This window comes from Homarus americanus, unplaced genomic scaffold (assembly GCF_018991925.1).
Source record: "Homarus americanus isolate GMGI-L3 unplaced genomic scaffold, GMGI_Hamer_2.0 scaffold45698, whole genome shotgun sequence".
NCBI classification, from domain to species: domain Eukaryota; kingdom Metazoa; phylum Arthropoda; class Malacostraca; order Decapoda; family Nephropidae; genus Homarus; species Homarus americanus.
The window spans coordinates 7,144,284-7,166,105 of NW_024735554.1; the positions used below are offsets into that span (position 1 = coordinate 7,144,284).

At 47.4% G+C, this 21,822-nt stretch overlaps 1 protein-coding gene across 1 annotated transcript in view; it reads right to left on the bottom strand.

The window, feature by feature from the left end:
• LOC121871322 overlaps positions 1-21,094 on the bottom strand; it is a gene marked incomplete at its 3' end in the record, with an annotated part of 43,548 nt that extends 22,454 nt beyond the window's left edge. The window contains 3 exon segments of the mRNA XM_042373541.1: positions 6,045-6,186; positions 20,422-20,633; positions 20,980-21,094. Coding sequence (XP_042229475.1) covers positions 6,045-6,186; positions 20,422-20,633; positions 20,980-21,094 — 469 coding nt within the window.
• Between the last annotated feature and the right edge of the window lie 728 nt (positions 21,095-21,822).

Consider the following 21,822-nt stretch of genomic DNA (forward strand, 5'->3'; position numbering starts at 1 on the left):
TACGCCCCTCACTTGTCTCCAGCACACACCTCTCTCACACACTGCAGATTTACGCCCCTCACTTGTCCCCAGCACACACCTCTCACACACTCGTGACTTTACGCCCCTCACTTGTCCCCAGCACACACACCTCTCACACACCTCGTGACTTTACGCCCCTCACTTGTCCCCAGCACACACCTCACACTCGTGACTTACGCCCCTGTCCCTCACACACTCGTGACCTACCCCTCACTTGTCCCCAGCACACTCTCACACACCTGACCACGCCTCACTTGTCCCCAGCACACACACCTTCACACACCCGTGACTTTACGCCCCTCACTTGTCCCCCACACACACCTCCTCACACACGACCACCCCCCTGTCCCCAGCACACACCTCACACACCTGACTTCACCCTCACCTGTCCCCAGCACACACCCTCTCACACACTCGTGACCTGCCCCTCACTTGTCCCCGCACACACCTCTCTCACACACTTCGTGACCTTACGCCCTCACTTGTCCCCAGCACACACCTCTCACACACTCGTGACCTTACGCCCCCACTTGTCCCCAGCACACCTCTCTCTACACATTCGTGACCTTACGCCCTCACTTGTCCCCATCACACACCTCTCTCACACTTGTGACTTTACGCCCCCACTTGTCCCCAGCACACACACTCTCACACATCGTGACTTTACGCCCACTTGTCCCCGCACACACACCTCTCACACACTCGTGACTTTACGCCCCCACTTGTCCCCAGCACACACACCTCACACACTCGTGACTTTACGCCCCCACTTGTCCCCAGCACACACCTCTCTCACACTCGTGACTTCACGCCCCTCACTGTCCCCACACACACCTCACACACTCGTGACCTACGCCCCTCACTTGTCCCCAGCACACACCCCACACACTCGTGACCTTACGCCCCCACTTGTCCCCAGCACACACCTCTCTCACACCGTGACTCCACGCCCCTCACTTGTCCCCAGCACACACCTCTCACACACTTGTGACCTTACGCCCCTCACTTGTCCCAGCACACACACCTCTCACACACCGTGACCCACGCCCCACTTGTCCCCCGACACACCTCTCTCACACACTTGTGACCCACCCCCACTTGTCCCCAGCACACACCTCTCACACACTCGACCTTACGCCCCACTTGTCCCCAGCACACACACTCTCACACACTCGTGGACTTCACCCCTCACTTGTCCCCCTGCACACACCTCTCACACACTTGTGACCTACGCCTCACTGTCCCAGCACACACCTCTCTCACACTGTGACTCCACGCCTCACTTGTCCCCAGCACACATACCCCACACACTCGTGACCTTATGCCCCCACTTGTCCCCGCACACACCTCTCACACCTCGTGACCTACGCCTCACTTGTCCCCAGCACACCTCTCTACTCGTGACCTTATGCCCCCACTTGTCCCCAGCACACACCTCTCTCACACACTCGTGACCTTACGCCCCTCACTTGTCCCCAGCACACACCTCTCTCACACTCGTGACCTTACGCCCTCACTTGTCCCCGCACACACCTCTCACACACTCGCGGACCCTACGCCCCTCACTTGTCCCCAGCACACACCTCTCTCACACACTCGTGACCTTACGCCCCACTTGTCCCCAAGCACACCTCTCTCACACACTCGTGACCTATGCCCCTCACTTGTCCCCAGCACACACCTCTCTACACACTCGTGACCTTACGCCCCTCACTTGTCCCCAGCACACACCTCTCACACACCGTGACCTTATGCCCCCACTTGTCCCCAGACACACCTCTCTCACACACTCGTGACCCATGCCCCTCACTTGTCCCCAGCACACCTCTCACACACTCGTGACCTACGCCCCTCACTTGTCCCCAGCACATACCTCTCTCACACACTCTGACCTATGCCCCCACTTGTCCCCCGACACCTCTCTCACACACTGTGACCCACGCCCACTTGTCCCCAGCACACCTCTCTCACACACCTCGTGACCTTATGCCCCTCACTTGTCCCCAGCACACACTTTCTCACACACCTCGTGACCTTACGCCCTCACTTGTCCCCAGCACACACACCTCTCACACACTCGTGACCTACGCCCCTCACTTGTCCCCAGCACACACCTCTCTCACCTCGTGACCTTATGCCCTCACTTGTCCCCAGCACACACCTCTCACACTCGCGACCTACACCCTCACTTGTCCCCGCACACACCTCTCTCACACACTGTGACCCACACCCCTCACTTGTCCCCAGCACACCTCTCTCACACACTCGTGACCTCACCCCTCCTTGTCCCCGCACCACCTCTCTCACACACCGTGACCTACCCCCCACTTGTCCCCAGCACACCTCTCTACACACCTCGTGACCTTACGCCCCCACTTGTCCCCAGCACACCTCTCTCACACACTCGTGACCTATGCCCCTCACTTGTCCCCGCACACACCTCACATACCGTGACCTACACCCCTCATTTGTCCCCAGCACACCTCTCCACACACTCATGACCCTACGCCCCTACTTGTCCCCGCACACCTCTCTCACACTCGTGACCTACACCCCCCACTTGTCCCCAGCACACCTCTCACACAGACCTACGCCTCACTTGTCCCCAGCACACCTCTCACACTTACTCAGTGCCCCTCACTTGTCCCCCTAACACCTCTCTCACACACTCGTGACCTTACGCCCCTCACTTGTCCCCAGCACACCTCTCTCACACACTCGTGACCTTACGCCCCTCACTTGTCCCCAGCACACCTCTCTCACATACTCGTGACCTTACACCCCTCACTTGTCCTCAGCACACCTCTCTCACACTCAGCAATGTCTCGCTTGGAGCCAAAACATGCAAGTTGTTTTCGTCCATCATAGCTTCAATCTCTTTCTCATTATCCTCGTACAGTATTGTCAAACATTCCAATTTAATGTGTGATCATTTAATGAGAGTGAACACAGGACGATAGGGTTACCTAGATTGAAAGGATAGGTACGCTAAGCCTAAGTAGGGGTGACAACACACACACACACACACACATTATACCACACACACACGTATAAATCCATTTACATGATCTAGAGTCAACTGTGGTGCGGACGGCAGTAGCACACCACCACCAATATGTTACCTGTGTTAATATTCATGACTGCCCTTGTGGCATTACACTTGGGGGCCTCTCACACTTCACTGTGCAATAGAGGGAAAGGAGAGAGAGGAATGGTGAAGAGAGAGAGAAAGAAAAGAGAGACCTGACCCACAGATGAGAATAAAGGAAATAAGAAGGAAATAGGATGGAAATGAAGAGTAATCAGAGATATGGGAAGACGGGAGGAAGAGACGGAAGGAGGGAAGGGAGGAGAGGAAGACAGAGGATAAGAATCACCAAGAACAAGAACAAATGGGAATAAAAAAGGACACTTAATAAAAAGGTAGAAATCGAAGGGAAGGAGAAGGAAAGGTGCTCCAGAAATATATGAAGAAGAAGAAGAAGAAGAAGAAGAAGAAGAAGAAGAAGTAAATACCACACCCACACTTCACCTCCGGCAACCCAACACAGCAACAACAACAACATCAAACAGTCTGCAGTCGACGTGTGTGTGTGGGAACCTGTTTAGCCTGTGCTGTGATCCTGCCCTCAGAGGTTTTGATCCCATTACCTTACAGGTGAGCGTCAGCACCCTGTGACACGATCCTTTAACATGGTCAATGTTAAGGTATTTATAACCTACATCGTCGTATTTACCCGCTAAAGATTTTGTTGACGAAACTAGACAATAATCCGTAAATTCTCTCGCTGGTTTCATATTTTTCTTTTTAATTATTCTACAATTCAAACCTTAAATCGGCACCGTTATAATGCCCATATTTTGAAGGTTGTTCGGCGAGTAAATCCGTTAGGTTTTAATTCGGATCCGCCTTTGGGGGTTTGTATCCCATTACCTGACAGGTGAACGTCGTTACCGCGGCCTCGATCCTCTTAAGGTACGCGTTATGAGTCTATAGTGAACGTCATCATGCTTACACTGGGAATGTCTCGAGTGTTTTGTTGAAGAAAACCAAACATGTTGGATTTATATTATTGTACTAATTCTTACGTTGGCACCTTGCGACAGGTTACGGTCATCGTGTGTACCTGGTGCAGGGTCTGAGGGTTTGTGTCCCGAGGGACCTGTTTAGTAAGAATTTTTAACCCGCCTCTGAAGGCTGTAATGCTGTACCCTTACCTGGGAGGTGAGCGTCGGCAGCTGTGATTAGATACTCTAAATTCCTAACGGCTATGACGACTGTAGAAGACGTCATCGTGTACGCGCGCGAGAGCTCTTGAGTGTTTTGTTGACGAAAACACAGCAGGCTGGGGTAACATTCCCACGGTTTTTCTTGTATTCAAATTTCTATTATCGTGTCTGGAGATGGAAAATTCGTTTGTGGCATTTCTGGGTCTGTAAAAAGCATATGATAGAGTGGCGAGAAAAGCGGTGTGGAGAGTATTGAAAACGTGGGGACAAATGGAAAATGTTCAATGTCGTCCACCATTTTTTTTTTTTTTTATACAGAGATAATGAAGCTTGGGTTTAGAGTGGCCGGGGAAAAGGAAAAGGAAATTGGTTGGCATTGGAAGTGGTGACTGTGTTAAGGATGTGTAATGACGTCATGCTTGTTCAGTAGTTTCACGAATGAGGCAGTTAAAGAGAGATGAGAACGGGAGTGTTAGTGAGGGGCGTCGCGTTTTAATTGATAGTTATATGTAAGGTGGGGGTGGTGGGTGGGGTGTGGGTGTGGTGATGGGGTAGGGGGTGAGCCGCTGTGTGCCCGTCACGCCCGACTATGTATAGAACTTCACCAACGAAATTGTAAATGTTAGTGAACGAGTTTAAGACAATAACACGAGAAGAGTTATTAGTGAACGTGAAAAAAAATCTAAATTGGTGAAAATAAGTAGAGAAGGAGGGAGAGAGGTGAGGGAGAGAGGGGAGGTGTGAGAGGAGAGAGAGGAGGGTGGGAGGGAGGAGGAGATATGGCTGCTAGTCTAAATGGAGAGAGGGAATGGAAAAAAAATAGGAGGTATTGCAAGTATCCCAGAGAGAGAGAGAGAGAGAGAGAGAGAGAGAGAGAGAGAGAGAGAGAGAGAGAGAGAGAGAGAGAGAGAGAGAAATATGTCAGAGGATGAATCAGAGAACAAGTGGAGGGAAAGAAAGAAATAGGCGGACTGAAAGAAATATAGACACACACACACAGAGAGGATGATACACGGGTGGGTGCTATAGAGAACTCCCAACAAGTTAGAAGCGACGGACAAGCTGTGAAGGAGGGAGAGAAAGACGAGGAGTTAAATAAAGGGGAAGAGAATAACAACCTCGGATAAAGAAGAGACGTGAGAATGAGAGAACCGTCCAGAGTGCCTGAGGTGAGGTGAGGTTCCTCTACTGAGAATGTAGAAAGTGAGAGACTGGTGAAAAATATATGTTAGAGAGAGAGAGAGAGAGAGAGAGATTATGGTAGAATGTTGGAGTGAGAGGCATCCATGAAAGACGCTGCCGCCGCCCCTCCCGCACTAGATGTAGCCTGCAGCAACTTCTACAGACAACCCTTGCCCGTCACTATTCGGCATCTCAAGCTATGACATTATTAATAACTTAGATCATTCTGCCATTGCTGGATCGTCGTCATATTGAGAGATCAAGTAGTTCTGGTGATGGTGGTGTGTTGTAGTGGCGGAGTGAAGTGTGTTGTTGAAAATGGTAGTCAAGGAACTTACTTCAGCATTGTTATGGTAGTCATGGTACCTACTGGAGATGATCATGGTGATATCTACAGTCATTGAACTCATGGCAATCTTTATAACCATGGTGCTTAGCGAGGACAGCCATGGTGATCAATGGTACTCAAGGAGGTACAGCCATCATCATGGTAATCAATGGTACTAACTAAGGACGGTCATGGTAATCAATGGTACTAAAGGAGGTACAGCCATCATCATGGTAATCAATGGTACTAACTAAGGACGGTCATGGTAATCAATGGTACTCACGGAGGACGGTCATGGTAGCTCGGTACCACTCGGTGCGGAAGCTGGGGTGCTCAGCGATGACCTCACAACGGTACTGACCCGACGCTGACACGGCCAGCTGCGTGAGGGACAAGGTCACCCGCTGGTCGTTACGGAACAACTCCTGTGGGTGAGTGAGGGAGTGTGAGAGTTAGGGGAGTGGGGAGAACAGAAGGAAGGGGGGGGACAGAGAACAGGTGGGAGGGGAAAAGGTGTGGCAGGTAGGGAGTCTGGAGGAGGGGAAGGGGGGCAGGGGTAGGGGTAAAGTGGGGGAGGGGGAGGGGGAGGTGGCAGGAGGGGAAGGGAGTGGAGGGGGAAGGGGGCAGGGTAGGGGAGTTGGGAGAGGGGAAGGTGAGGGGAGGTGGGGGAGGGAAGGTGTGGGTAGGGGAGGGGAGGGGAAGGGTGGCAATGTGGGAAGAACAGGAGGAAGATGGAGAGGAATAGTGGAGGGGAGGATAGTGTAGTGGGTCTGTAGAATAGTGGTGTGTGTGTGTGTGTGTGTGTGTGTGTGTGTGTAGATGGGAGGAGATTTGCGCCCCCCAAAAAAAATAAATAAATAAATAAAAAAAAATGCAAGTAATTCATTTACTTAACGAATGAATGAACGGAGGAGAGATAAACAGATAACGAGAGAGAGAGGAAGATTATAATAATGAGAAAACAAAGAGATGCTGACGATAAAATGAAAAATAAGATAGAAAAGTGTGATTTAAGCCATTCGAAAGAGAGTAAATATATATAGAGCGAGAGATAGAGCGAGAGATAGAGCGAGACAGAAAAAAATGACACAGTGTGGGATAAGGAGTGAGAGAATGAAGACATAATGAAGAGTTAATGTTGGGTGGATAAGACATAATGGTGAATGATGGCAGGTAATGGGAGGAGTGAGGGGTGACGGAGGGAGGAGATAGAAGATAATGGTGATGATGAGGGAGAGAGTGATGGTGATGACCCGGATGGTGAGGGTTATTTGGTAGTGATGGAAGGGGGGTAGAGGGAGGAGGAAGAAAGGAGAGAGAGGTATGGAGGGATGCTCTGCTCTCTCTTTCTGATTCTTTTTCCCCCTCACTCTCACACTCTCTCTCACTCTCTTTTTTTTTCTCACTCTGTATGTCTGTCTGTCTCTCGTTCTTATTCATTTTTCCTTACTAATTTATTCTCTCTCTCTCTCTCTCTCGCCCCATTTATCGTTGTTTAGTTTTGTTGACTGGCTTTACCGCCTTTACGTCCCATTTTCTCAGTTTTACGTCGCTATGCCTCTCTTCTCTCTCCTCTTCGTCTCTTCCCTCTCCCCGATCCCCTCTTTCTCTCTCCTCCCTCCCACCTCTCTCTCTCTCTCTCTGGGTTCGATCTTTCTCTATCTCTCACTATCTCTTCATTATTAAACCTCTACTTTAATTATCACACAGAGGTACAAGGTGCGGTGTTGCTTCCCGTCTTCCTTAAAAAAATATATATATACCGTATCTAATCCAGGTCCGCTGGAGAGCCTCTTTACTACCATATTATACAAAACAAATTGATATATACTGGAGAAAAACAAAGCAATGTTTTATGGCAAGTAAGTCTGGGTGTTGAGGGTGTTGAGGGCGGGGGTGTTATGGCGGGGTGTGAGGCTCCAGACGTGTGTTGTAAGAGTCGTGGTGTTGTGAGTGACAGTGAGGGCCGCTGGTGTGTGCTGCCCCCGAACTGAGGAACCTCCATCAGATAGTCAGTAGGCAGGACCGGCCTCATGGTGTGGTGTGACTGCTGCCCTGGAATTTCAGTCAAGATAAATGTGCCACGTGCTGTACCTGTGTGTTCCTTGTGCAGCACATTTATGGTGGCCAGGCGAGGCAGTAGTTCTCGTTGTGCTGTACAGGCAGTAAGGTTATTCATTTAGCTTCTGAACCTGGTAGAGGAGGGTCACTTGACATCCAGAAAAATGGTGCGTTTTAAGTAATATTGGGACTCGGCCCGTGTAGAGGGTCAGAGGTCCAGCGTGTTCCCTCCTCAACAGCGTCGTGTGTCACCCACTTTATCCCCAAGGATGTTAAGGTGACTGTTTATTCGCCTTTACCTCCCATCACACCATCATCCTCGGGTGTACTGGAGATGACTATCGCCTGGACCTTCTCAACGGCGAATCTCACTTACTAATGAGGACCCCAGGACGTGAGGTGCTCCAGGTTGACTCAGTGACATCCTGGGCATCTTGTTTATTAAGTGTGTGACAATGTTTAGTCGTCAGCCCTTAAAGAAAATCACTGATGTACATGTTGAAATTATAAGTCCCTGGACTGACCCCTGAGGGACCGAGGCTCTCAGGGTAGGGGGGACGATGACTGGCCGCTGAGGGACCTGCCAATCAGGTAGTCGGGTAACAGCTCCAACAGATCACCAATAATGACAAGTGCACCAAGCGCGGTGACGAGGCCTGGTGCCACGTGCAACCCAACTTTTCAGTGACGTCCAGAGCGATGACGAAGGCGGCGAGTCTAGCGTCCAGGGCGTCCTTCCAGTGGCTCAACAAGACCAGCAGGTGTGCCGAGGTGGGGTCCTTCCTCACACGGCAGCTGGTGGTGATGGTGGTAGTGGTGTTCTCAGAAACTGGTTAATTATTGGCAAATATTTTTTCCCAAATATTTTATTGGTAGATGCAGTGGACGATAACTTTTTGAGTCAGGTTTCTCTGTCTTCATTAAGTCTCCCCATTTACCAATTATCCGTAATGGTTTTTCTTTTAGCTTTCCAATTAAATAAATGAAAACATATTGTGTATACGAATATTTGTGTGTGTGTAGAAACAGATAAACGCATACATACTGTAAATAAAAAGACGTACAGTATATACTGTACAGATACATACATACATACTGTACTACTACTACTACTACTACTACTTTGCTGTCACTCGGAATCGAGTATGATGATCACCCAGCTATGATACAATGATATGAGTTATTAGGGATGTCACCTTCATTGGTGAGTTTTGAGGTGACTAAAGAGGCCGATACGGGACCGGCAGAGTCGTTCACCGATGTTTCACATGTGGAGGGCTACATCCAGTGCGGAGGCAGCGGCAGCGTCTTTCCGGCGTTGGCGTTATCTGCCTCGGTTTGCAGTCGGGCTAACTGAAAGTATTGACACCTTCTCGTGTGGTGCTCCTCCAAGCGTTACGATGGAGCAATCGTCTCAGGTGAGGGGTCGATTTGGCATTTTCAGGTTTGTCATAAGACTATCCTTATGCCTTTTCAGTTGCCCGCCGGCGTTAGCGTTTACTATTCGTTTGATGACTGTAAAGTAGCTGCTTTTGCAGTCTACTGTCATCCATGCGGGTAACATGGCCAGTCCAGCATAGTTGTTCATGGATAGTGGTTAGCCTCGATGCTCCTACAGTTGGTGTCAGCGAGAATACTGGCATTTGTTCTCTTTGCTTTCCCACGAACTCGGGGGATGGAACGTAGACTACTGTGGTGAAAGTTTTCAATGACTTGAGGTGCCTCCTGTATGTGATCCATGTCTCGCTGCCATATAGCAGGGTGGGGAGGACCACTGCTCGATATACGTGTAACTTTGTAGATAATTTCAGCCCTTAAGCTGAAGACACGGTTGAGTTCGGTTGGATCAATATCATGCTGATTCGATGTCGTGGTGGGTGGGAGGGGTGGGTGGGTGTGTGTGGGTGGTGGGGGTGGTTGGTGTGTGGTGTGGTGGTGTGTGGGGGGTTTGGTTTGGTTTGTTGGGTGTCCTTCATCCGGTAACCGATGTCCACCCTGCCGGCTAAATTGGCACTGGCACGAGGAAGGAAGGCAGCCATACATACATACATACATACACACTTATGCACATACATAATAATACACGCATAAAACACGCAGATACATATACTGTACACACACACACACACACACACACAAAACAATTCAATAACGCTACAAGACCTAAGTTACCAAATTACTTACTACACAAGTCCAGGTGCAGACATTCTAAGGTACTGTATATAATAATTGTTTCTACCATAAACTGTGGATAAAGGGACCCCGTTAATTACTGTCGAGTCTCAGGGTACTATTCAAGCCACCGTGAGGAGATGGCTGGGTTAGGTTAGGTTAGGCTAGGTTAGGTTAGGTTAGGTTAGGTTAAGTGAGATGGCTGGGTTAGGGGTTAGGTTAGGTTAGGTTAAGTGAGATGGCTGGGTTAATTTAAGGTATCACCAGTTAAGGACCAGATTAACTATACGAATTTAAGTGAATCCATTGTTATAACGTGTGAGTTTTAATATCAGTAGTTAAGAGGAAAATTTTAACTTTAGAAATATGTCTGTCTGTCGTAAGTTAAGTACAACAGTTAGAAAAGTTTTAATGAATCATGTGAGGAATAGTTATGTATGGTTCCAATATTAATAGGATAATGTATTCAGTATCATCACCATGTTGGCATCTTAACCCCTTCACTACGGGGACGCCACTTAGGTTTTATTTGGTTAACGCCAGGTGATTTTATCCAGCTCAGAGGCGGCACCGTACACTAAGGGGGTAGTCGACTATCTCCACTCATACTGTTTATACTCCCAATGTTGGTGCGACGTTACCTGAAGTTTATCCTTATTTTCAAATGGGAAGTTTTAGGCCGATCTCTTGATAAATATATATGTGTGTATATATATATGTGCTTAATATACATACAGTTCATTCACACTGTCGTCTTAAACCACGTAGCTACAATATATATCATCTTCAGATAATGGTAAGTAGAGCACAGTTGTGTTTATGAGCCGCAGTAAATATATCCACCAGCCACTCCAGGATATACCCAACGTACTGTGAGATCCTTTGTGAATCTGGATCCTGAATTGAATGCCGGATTTAGCATTGAATCCTTTTAAGATACGAAGTAAAGGGAATTCAATCTAGTTGTTCTGGTACAATGAATGGCGCTGAACAATTAATATATTCGCTATTGTCAATACGATTGTCCGTTCGTACGCACGTCTTTCAGGGCGTGATTCTCAGAGAGTCGTAAGTAAATATCTATCCTGTGATTGAGAATAAGAGAACGCCTTTCGTTATGCCTAAGTCCTCGTGATATTTTGACCGCCATATTTGCTCCCGGTAGTTTAATCGTGGCCATACATCCCATCTCGTGTTTACAATAAAGATACAAATTACCGATAAACCTTTTTGAACCTGTGGCCAAATTCTTAAAGGTTCAATGTACCAAAACTTCTTTACAACTGAAGACGTGGACAAAAAAACCCCACGAATCTTACAACTAAGACCAACACTAACGCAGACAACACCCAGACACTACCAGTTATGACACACAATTAACGTACAGTGTGTATATGGGAATCTGTACGTTTCGTGTGTTTGTGTGTGTGTCTGTGTGTGTGTGTGTGTGTGTGTGTTTAGAAATATTCATCTCAAGAAACTCTGAGACTGACGATCATGACCTATATATATATACACACACATTAAGTGGGCACTGACCTTTGACCTTTAAATGTCACAAGCACTGAACTCCCGCGCCACAACCACACACACACACACTGATGGATGATGGGTCCTGCTGGTGTATTAACAAACTCCATCATGCATCATCATCATCATCATCATCATCATCATCATCATCTTCATCATCATCATTACCTTATAACATTGTACACTACAAGCTGTCTTCGTTGTAAGATCCTAACATTAATACAGCAGCAGGATGCATGAATGTTGCGAAGGTACCACGAACATTGCCCATATACGAGACCTGACGACACGAACCAACTAAAACTAATTTAATTTAACATAACGAAACTATTGGAATGTAATGGTTTTATACCTAGATTTTTCACAATATTCTAGGGCTTCTTGGCCTTCTGTCGAGGGTTTGTAGCCATGACTTTTCGAATGAGGTGCAATATAATAATAAATAAAAATAATAATAATAATAATAATAATAATAATAATAATAATAATAATAAATAATAATAATAATAATAATCCCCACAGCAGTTCCGTGTAGCTGCTTCCTGTCTCTGGGTCGTGTTCGCGGTACTTTTCTAACCACGTACACAGTACATCGGACACACGACCTCTGGCACAACATTCATTACTTTTGTTTCCATGAGGTTAACGCCATCTAGCGCCAATACGCCACACTACTCTTACCGTTATACACACAACTTTTTATTCATCGGCATGACCAATACGTCACATATAATTATTGAAATTAAAAGTACCAATTATAATGAATTTCCCGAAAACAAAATGCGGACCCGACAAAGAGAACAACAAACACTACCAGCCAGCAGTTTTGAAAAATGGCAACTTTTCATGGATCTGTCCCCACCCAGTCCCCCAGTCTCCCATGAAGCGATTAGGGAGAAAATAATCACCGGGATTTGTCATTGAAACTTAATTGATATAGACCGCTCTACAGCCAAGTGTGCACAGTGGTAGTCATGTTTTGTTGATACGGTTATTGCAGTCATTGATTTACCCTCACGATCCTCGACAATTCGCAAGTTATTAATTTACCTTAACCTATAAAGACGTGTGAACTATTCTAAATTAAACTACGACACATAAATGAGGATTAATAAAGGTTCATAAGTTACCATAGCGTCTCGGTGTAATTTCTACTCTAATTTTGGGCATATCAGAGGGTAAGTGAGTTCATTAAATACCAATAAAATAAAATTAAGATGGAAGGGTAATTGCACAGAGACTCTACCCTGTCTAAATGTGTTCCTTAACTTAATGTATGTCAGGAAAAATACACATATACACAAAACAATGAACAAACAATTAACAATCAAAAAAAAACAAACGCTACACATATTCACACACACACACACACACACACATACTACAAACGCACAAACAAACACCCACTCATCCAGTAACATGCACATAAACAAACACACGTACACACATACACAAACACACAAACACACAAACACACAAACAACTGAACCCAGTCGTAACCCATTCCAAATGTAACTGTATATTTTCAGCCTTCTGGCTGCAAGCTCTTTCAATAAACGTTAATTATTATTATTATATTATTATTATTACAACTAAAACTCTGGACAAGAAATGCAATAGCCGGTCAGTTACGTCCTTCTTGCTCTCAACTCCTAAACTAGCGTCCGGTATTGTCCCAAAGTTTAATTAATATTTGTATGTATGTATGTATGTATGTATGTATGTATGTATGTATGATAGGGGGTGAACATACTAGCTAGGGGCACAAGAGAAGAGTGAATGATCTTGTGGTGTCTGTTGGTAGCTGGTGTGTGTGTGTGTGTGTGTGTGTGTGTGTGTGTGTGTGTGTGTGTGTGTGTGTGTGTGTGTGTGTGTGTGTGTGTGTGTTGACTATCTATCTACGTAATTCATCAATGTTTATCTTCCATGTTTACCCTTTTCAGTCTTATACGCTTTAATGTGTTTATGGCAATTTACGGCGGTGTTTATAATTTAGTTATTATTTATTTAATCTCTCGCTTTTTACTTCTTGCTTTTTACTCTCTCTCTCGCTTTCTTTTTCTCTCTCTCTCTCTTTCTACCTCTTTCTATTCTTTCAATCTTCTTCATATATTTACATTATTTCAATAGTATATAATAGTGTGCTAGATGAATACAGAGAGAGAGAGAGAGAGAGAGAGAGAGAGAGAGAGAGAGAGAGAGAGAGAGGAGAGAGGAGAGAGAGAAGAGGATCTTATATTCCGATAATAAAATATATTTGTTTATAAAGTTTAACAATTATCATTAACGTTAAAAGTTAATTACAAAAATCCTCTAATTCTGGGAACATTTTGACGCGTTTCTGTCAGTGTGTCTCTGTCAGTGTGTGTCTGTCAGTGTGTGTGTCTGTCAGTGTGTGTGTCTGTCAGTGTGTCTGTCAGTGTGTGTGTCTGTCAGTGTGTGTCTCTGTCAGTGTGTGTGTCTGTCAGTGTGTGTGTCTGTCAGTGTGTGTCTGTCAGTGTGTGTCTGTCAGTGTGTGTGTCTGTCAGTGTGTGTATCTGTCAGTGTGTCTGTCAGTGTGTCTGTCAGTGTGTGTGTCTGTCAGTGTGTGTGTCTGTCAGGTGTGTGTGTCTGTCAGGGTGTGTCTGTCAGTGTGTGTCTGTCAGTGTGTGTGTGTCTGTCAGTGTGTGTCTGTCAGTGTGTGTGTCTGTCAGTGTGTGTGTCTGTCAGTGTGTGTGTGTCTGTCAGTGTGTCTGTCAGTGTGTGTCTGTCAGTGTGTGGCTGTCAGTGTGTGTCTGTCAGTCTGTCGTGCGTGTGTCTGTCAGTGTGTGTGTCTGTCAGTGTGTGTGTCTGTCAGTGTGTGTCTGTCAGGGTGAGTCTGTCAGTGTGTGTGTCTGTCAGTGTGTGTGTGTGGAGTGTGTGTCTGTCAGTGTGTGTGTCTGTCAGTGTGTGTCTGTCAGTGTGTGTCTGTCAGGTTCTGTGTGTGTCTGTCAGTGTGTGTGTCTGTCAGTGTGTGTGTCTGTGAGTGTGTGTTCGTCGGGTGTGTCTGTCAGTGTGTGTGTTCGTCAGTGTGTGTCTGCTGGAGTCTGTCAGTGTGTGTCTGTCAGTGTGTCTGTCAGTGTGTGTCTGTCGCGTGTGTGTCTGTCAGTGTGTGTGTCTGTCAGTGTGTGTCTGTCAGTGTGTGTCTGTCAGTGTGTGTCTGTCAGTGTGTGTGTTCGTCATGTGTGTCTGTCGGTGTGTGTCTGTCAGTGTGTGTGTCTGTCAGTGTGTCTGTCAGTGTGTGTGTGTCTGTCGTGTGTCTGTCAGTGTGTGCTGTCAGTGTGTGTCTGTCAGTGTGTGTGTCTGTCAGTGTGTGTGTGTCTGTCAGTGTGTGTTCGTCAGTGTGTGTCTGTCAGGTGTGTGTGTCTGTCAGTGTGTGTGTTCGTCAGTGTGTGTCTGTCAGTGTGTGTGTCTGTCGCGTGTGTCTGTCAGTGTGTGTCTGTCAGTGTGTGTCTGTCATGTGTGTGTCTGTCAGTGTGTGTTCGTCAGTGTGTGTCTGTCAGTGTGTGTCTGTCAGGGTGTGTCTGTCAGTGTGTGTGTCTGTCAGTGTGTGTGTCTGTCAGTGTGTGTCTGTCAGTGTGTGTGTCTGTCAGTGTGTGTCTGTCAGTGTGTGGCTGCTTCAGTGTGTGTGTGTCTGTCATTGTGTGTGTCTGTCAGTGTGTGTCTGTCAGTGTGTGTCTGTCAGTGTGTGTGTCTGTCAGTGTGTGTGTCTGTCAGTGTGTGTCTGTCAGTGTGTGTGTCTGTCAGTGTGTGTCTGTCAGTGTGTGTCTGTCAGTGTGTGTCTGTCAGTGTGTGTCTGTCAGTGTGTGTGTGGTGTGTGTCTGTCAGTTTGTGCTCGTCAGTGGTGTGTCTGTCAGTGTGTCTGTCGTTGTGTGTCTGTCAGTGTGTGTCTGTCAGTGTGTGTGTCTGTCAGTGTGTGTGTCTGTCAGGGTGTGTCTGTCAGTGTGTGTGTCTGTCAGTGTGGTCTGCAGTGTGTGTCTGTCAGTGTGTGTGTCTGTCAGTGTGTGTTCGTCATGTGTCTGTCAGTGTGTGCTGTCAGTGTGTGTGTCTGTCAGTGTGTGTGTCTGTCAGTGTGTGTGTCTGTCGTGGTGTGTCTGTCAGGGTGTGTCTGTCAGTGTGTGTGTGTCTGTCAGTGTGTGTCTGTCAGTGTGTGTCTGTCAGTGTGTGTGTGTCTGTCAGTGTGTGTGTCTGTCAGTGTGTGTCTGTCAGTGTGTGTGTCTGTCAGTGTGTGTCGTCAGTGTGTGTGTGTCTGTTTCGGTGTCTGTCAGTGTGTGTCTGTCAGTGTGTGTGTCTGTCAGTGTGTGTCTGTCAGTGTGTGTGTCTGTCAGTGTGTGTCTGTCAGTGTGTGTCTGTCAGTGTGTATGTCTGTCAGTGTGTGTGTCTGTCAGTGTGTGTGTCTGTCAGTGTGTGTGTGTCTGTCAGTGTGTGTGTGTCTGTCAGTGTGTGTCTGTCAGTGTGTGTGTCTGTCAGTGTGTGTCTGTCAGTGTGTGTGTCTGTCAGTGTGTGTCTGTCAGTGTGTGTCTGTCAGTGTGTGTGTGTCGTCAGTGTGTGTCTGTCAGTGTGTGTGTCTGTCAGTGTGTGTGTGTGTCTGTCAGTGTGTTGCGTGTGTGTCTGTCAGTGTGTGTGTCTGTCAGTGTGTGTGTGTCTGTCAGTGTGTGTGTCTGTCAGTGTGTGTCTGTCAGTGTGTGTCTGTCAGTGTGTGTGTCTGTCAGTGTGTGTGTGTCTGTCAGTGTGTGTCTGTCAGTGTGTGTGTCTGTCAGTGTGTGTGTCTGTCAGTGTGTGGCTGTCAGTGTGTGTGTCTGCTGTGTGTGTGTGGCTGTCAGTGTGTGTGTCTGTCAGTGTGTGTGTCTGTCAGTGTGTGTGTCTATCAGTGTGTGTGGCTGTCAGTGTGTGTGTCTATCAGTGTGTGTCTGTCAGTGTGTGGCTGTCAGGGTGTGTGTGTGTCTGTCAGTTTGTGTGTGTCTGTCAGTGTGTGTGTCTGTCAGTGTGTGGCTGTCAGTGTGTGTGTCTATCAGTGTGTGTGTTCCGTGTGTCTGTCGGTGTGTCTGTCAGTGTGTGTCTGTCAGTGTGGCTGTTGTGTGTGTGTCTGTCATGTGTGTCTGCTGCATGTGTGTCTGTCAGTGTGTGTGTGTCGTCAGTGTGTGTGTCTGTCAGTGTGTGTGGCTGTCAGTGTGTGTGTCTCTGTGTGTGTTCATGTGTGTGTGTCTGTCAGTGTGTGTGGCTGTCAGTGTGTGTGTCTGTCAGTGTGTGTCTGTCAGTGTGTGTGTCTGTCAGTGTGTGTGTCTGTCAGTGTGTGTGGCTGTCAGTGTGTGTGTCTGTCAGTGTGTGTGGGCTGTCAGTGTGTGTGTCTGTCAGTGTGTGTGTCTGTCAGTGTGTGTGTCTGTCAGTGTGTGTGTCTATCAGTGTGTGTCTGTCAGTGTGTCTGTCAGTGTGTGTCTGTCAGTGTGTGGCTGTCAGTGTGTGTCTGTCAGTGTGTGTCTGTCAGTGTGTGTCTGTCAGTGTGTGTCTGTCAGTGTGTGTCTGTCAGTGTGTGTGTCTGTCAGTGTGTGTCTGTCAGTGTGTGTGTCTATAAGTGTGTGTGTGTCTGTCAGTGTGTGTCTGTCAGTGTGTCTGTCAGTGTGTGTCTGTCAGTGTGTGGCTGTCAGTGTGTGTCTGTCAGTGTGTGTCTGTCAGTGTGTGTGTGTGTCTATCAGTGTGTGTCTGTCGTGTGTGTCTGTCAGTGTGTGTGTCTGTCAGTGTGTGTCTGTCAGTGTGTGTGTCTGTCAGTGTGTGTCTGTCAGTGTGTGTGTCTGTCAGTGTGTCTGTCAGTGTGTGTGTCTGTCAGTGTGTGTGTCTGTCAGTGTGTGTCTGTCAGTGTGTGTCTGTCAGTGTGTGTCTGTCAGTGTGTGTGTCTGTCAGTGTGTGTCTGTCAGTGTGTGTGTCTATCAGTGTGTGTCTGTCAGTGTGTGTCTGTCAGTGTGTGTGTTCGTCAGTGTGTGTCTGTCAGTGTTCTGTGCGTGTGTTCGTCGTGTGTGTCTTGTCAGTGTGTGTCTGTCAGTGTGTGTGTGTCTGTCGTGTGTGTCTGTCAGTGTGTCTATAAGTGTGTGTCTGTCAGTGTGTGTGTGTCTGTCAGTGTGTGTCTGTCAGTGTGTGTGTCTGTCAGTGTGTGTCTGTCAGTGTGTGTCTGTCAGTGTGTGTCTGTCGTGTGTGGCTGTCAGTGTGTGTTTGTCAGTGTGTGTCTGTCGCGTGTGTGTCTGTCAGTGTGTGTCTGTCAGTGTGTGTCTGTCGTGTGTCTGTCAGTGTGTGTTCGTCGTGGTGTCTGGTCAGTGTGTGTCTGTCGGTGTGTGTGTCGTGTGTGTCTGTCAGTGTGTTCGTCAGTGTGTGTTTGTCAGTGTGTGTCTGTCAGTGTGTGTCTGTCAGTGTGTGTTCGTCAGTGTGTGTGTCTGTCAGTGTGTGTCTGTCGTGTGTGTTGTCAGTGTGTGTGTCTGGCAGTGTGTGTCTGTCAGTGTGTGTGTGTCTGTCAGTGTGTTCGTCAGTGTGTGTGTCTGTCAGTGTGTTCGTCAGTGTGTGTCTGTCAGTGTGTGTGTCTGTCAGTGTGTGTCTGTCAGTGTGTGGCTGTCAGTGTGTGTGTCTGTCAGTGTGTGTGTCTGTCAGTGAGTGTCTGTCGTGTGTGTGTCTGTCAGTGTGTCTGTCAGTGTGTGTCTGTCAGTGTGTGTCTGTCAGTGTGTGTCTGTCATGTGTGTCTGTCAGTGTGTGTGTCTGTCAGTGTGTGTGTCTGTCAGTGTGTGTGTCTGTCAGTGTGTGTCTGTCAGTGTGTGGCTGTCGTGTGTGTGGCTGTCAGTGTGTGTGTCTGTCAGGTGTGTGTCTGTCAGTGTGTGTGGCTGTCAGTGTGTGTCTGTCAGTGTGTGTGTCTGTCAGTGTGTGTGGCTGTCAGTGTGTGTGTCTGTCAGTGTGTGTGTCTGTCAGTTTGTGTCTGTTTATACACTGCAAAACATGACCTGGTCTGAGATACTCTGTTCTTTAAGGCCGGACGAGGCTAATAATCAATTTTACGGCAGGTAAGAGTTGGCTGGGTGGTGTGGTGGTGTGTGGTGTTGTGTAGTGTTGTGTGGTGGTGTGTGGTGGTGTGTGTGGTGTGTGGTGGTGTGTGGTGTTGTGTGGTGTGTGTGTGGTGGTGTGTGGTGGTGTGTGGTGTTGTGTGGTGTGTGTGTTGTGTGTAGTGGTGTGTGTGGTGTTGTGTAGTGTTGTGTGGTGTTGTGTGTTGTGTGGTGTTGTGTAGTGGTGTGTGTGGGTGCAGTGTGGTGTGTGGTGGTGTGTGGTGTTGTGTGTGTGGTGTGTGGTGTTGTGTAGTGGTGTGTGTTGTGTGTGTTGTGGTGTTGTGTGTGGTGTGTAGTGGTGTGTGGTGGTGTGGTGTTGTGTGGTGGTGTGTGTGTTGTGTGTGGTGTGGTGTGTGTAGTGGTGTGGTGTTGTGTAGTGTTGTGTGTGGTGTTGGTGTGGTGTGTGGTGTTGTGTGGTGTTGGTGTGGTGTTGGCTGGTGTTGTGTGGTGGTGTGTGGTGTTGTGTGAGTGGTGTGTGGTGTTGTGTAGTGTTGTGTGGTGTTGTGTGGTGGTCTGTGGTGTGTGTGGGTTGTGTGTGTGTGTGTGTTGTGTAGTGGTGTGTGGTGTTGTGTAGTGCTGTGTTGTGTGTTGTGTGGTGTGGTGTGTGTGTTGTGTAGTGGTGTGTGGTGTTGTGTAGTGCTGTGTAGTGTTGTGTAGTGTTGTGTCGTGGTGTGTGTGGTGTTGTAGTGGTGTGTGGTGTTGTGTAGTGGTGTGTGTGGTGTTGTGTAGTGTTGTGTGGTGTTGATGTGGTGTTGTGTGTGGTGTTGGTGTGGTGTTGTCTGGTGTTGTGTGGTGTTGGTGTGGTGTTGTGTAGTGTTGTGTGGTGTTGTGTAGTGCTGTGTGGTGTTGTGTAGTGTTGTGTAGTGTTGTGTAGTGTTGTGTGTGGTGTGTGGTGTTGTGTGGTGGTGTGTGGTGTTGTGTGAGTGGTGTGTGGTGTTGTGTAGTGGTGTGGTTGTGTGGTGTTGTGTGGTGTTGGTGTGGTGTTGTGTGGTGGTGGTGTTGTGTGGTGTTGGTGTGGTGTTGACTGGGTGTTGTGGTGTTGTGGTGTTGTGTAGTGTTATGTGGTGGTGTGTGGTGTTGGTGTGTGGTGGTGTGTGGTGTTGGTGTGTGGTGGTGTGTGGTGTTGGTGTGTGGTGTTGTGTGGTGTGGTGTTATTTGAATAGTATACTGACAGAGCTACAGTACCTATATCCTAACCCCAATCTAGTAGTTAAGACATCTTGTAATCAATTCATCTAGTTGCTTGCTCTCTACACACGCTTTACTCAACACAACTTGGCCATACTAGACAATGAACTGCTTGACTTGTGCCTGTCTTACTCCTCTCTGCTCCTGTCTGCTTCTGTCTGCGCCTGTCTACTCATGTCTGCTTCTGTCTGCTTTCTTCACATTTGTATACAAGTTTTTTTTTCCCTGATCAAAGTTTTTAGGGTTCCATTTGACAGACCTGGATCGTATTCAATGTTGTCGTTGTTAGGTGGGAGTTCAGTTAAGTCACCAACTCTTGTCATGTTCACTGAGGTTTTATCTAGTAACAAACAAACCTGGAACCTGTTCAAGACACTACCGTACAGTCTCATTATCACTAACTCTTCATCTTCACTACTTGTTCTTCATATCTTCAACTCAGATTAACACACGCTTGTCCTTGTGGCCAGGTACATATATGCGTGTTTTGCTTTGAAGGAAAGTGGTGATGGTGGTGGTGGTGTGTGGTGATGTGGTGGTGGTTGTGGTGTTTGGTTATTGTGGTGGTAGACAGTACACAGAGAACACCATAGATAACACTTAGAAATCACTCACAGTGACAGAAAACTTGTGGCTGGGCTTGATGTTCATGGGTGTGTTGCGTTCAGTAGGGACGTAGCGGTAGAACTCGGTGCCGTTGTGGTACCACTTGAGGGAGTAGAGTCTGGTGGCCCTCAAGTCGTAGGAGCAGCTCAGAGTGGCCTGACCCCCAGCGAAGGCGTACTGAGGCACCGTCACCCCCCTCAGTAGGTTCCCGGAGCTGCCTGCTGGGGAAGACACACCAAAAATTAGGATCTGTTTCAGAGGACCTAAGGGGAGGGGATGCCTACGAGTACAAAGAAGTAATCTCGCTATCACCTACAGGGGACAGGAGAGGTTTTCAGAGGACGAAGACTTGCGCTGGAACGCCGCCACTCCCTTCCTGGAGATACCTGCTGGGGTGCGGGGACAGTATCAGAGGTTATTCGGGCACCTACTGTAGTACGTGAGGGGGACGACCCACACCACAAAGGAGTAATCACCTTTGACCTGCTACAAGAACAACCTCCTGATGGATGAAGACTCGAGGCAATTTGTTTTATATCTCGCTGAGGGTCCGTCACCCTTCCTCACCAGGATCCCAGCAACGCCTGCTGGGGAAGAAACGAGTCCTGGGGACAAACGGGTCACTGCTGTTGAAGGGACATATGTCCAGGTGTGTCCAAACATCTACCAGGGGAGGGACCATACTGAGGCTTACAGCAAGTGTCTAAACTCGCCACACCACTCACCATTTTGTATATATATATATATATATATATATATATATATATATATATATATATATATATATATATATATATATATATATATATATATATATATATATACAGGGTGTTCAGTAAATACCTTTCATTAATCAAGGGTGTATTCCTGAGACATAAATAAAGATAAATATCTAAATGACCAAACTGTCAATTGTCAACAGTGAGAGTCACAGCACGTGACAGGTTTGGTAGGAATGTGATGAAGCCTATATAGGGTGTATATGAAACATCCAACACACTGTGCTAGTGACGTTTATTAACAATAATAATGTCATATGATTTGTATTGGTATTAACATTTAGAGGAAATGTTCAAGTTCCGGCCCTCTTGTTCAATGCAAGGCTCAGCTCGTAGTACTAGTGAGTGTCGCACACACTGAAAGACCCCACGGGTGTCGCGAATGTTTTTCACACCGTCCTGTACACGGCGCCACAATTCTTCAAGGTTTGCGAACCTCTGTAACATACACCTTGCTTTTTATGTGACCCCACAGGTAGAAATCAAGGGGATTTATGTCAGGTAACCGTAGGTTTCATCACATTCATACCAAACCTGTCACGTGCTGTGACTCTCAAACTATTGAGAATATATATATATATCCACCAGCAGCTGTCTCTCTCACCACAGTAAACACATTTTCAAATCCCAG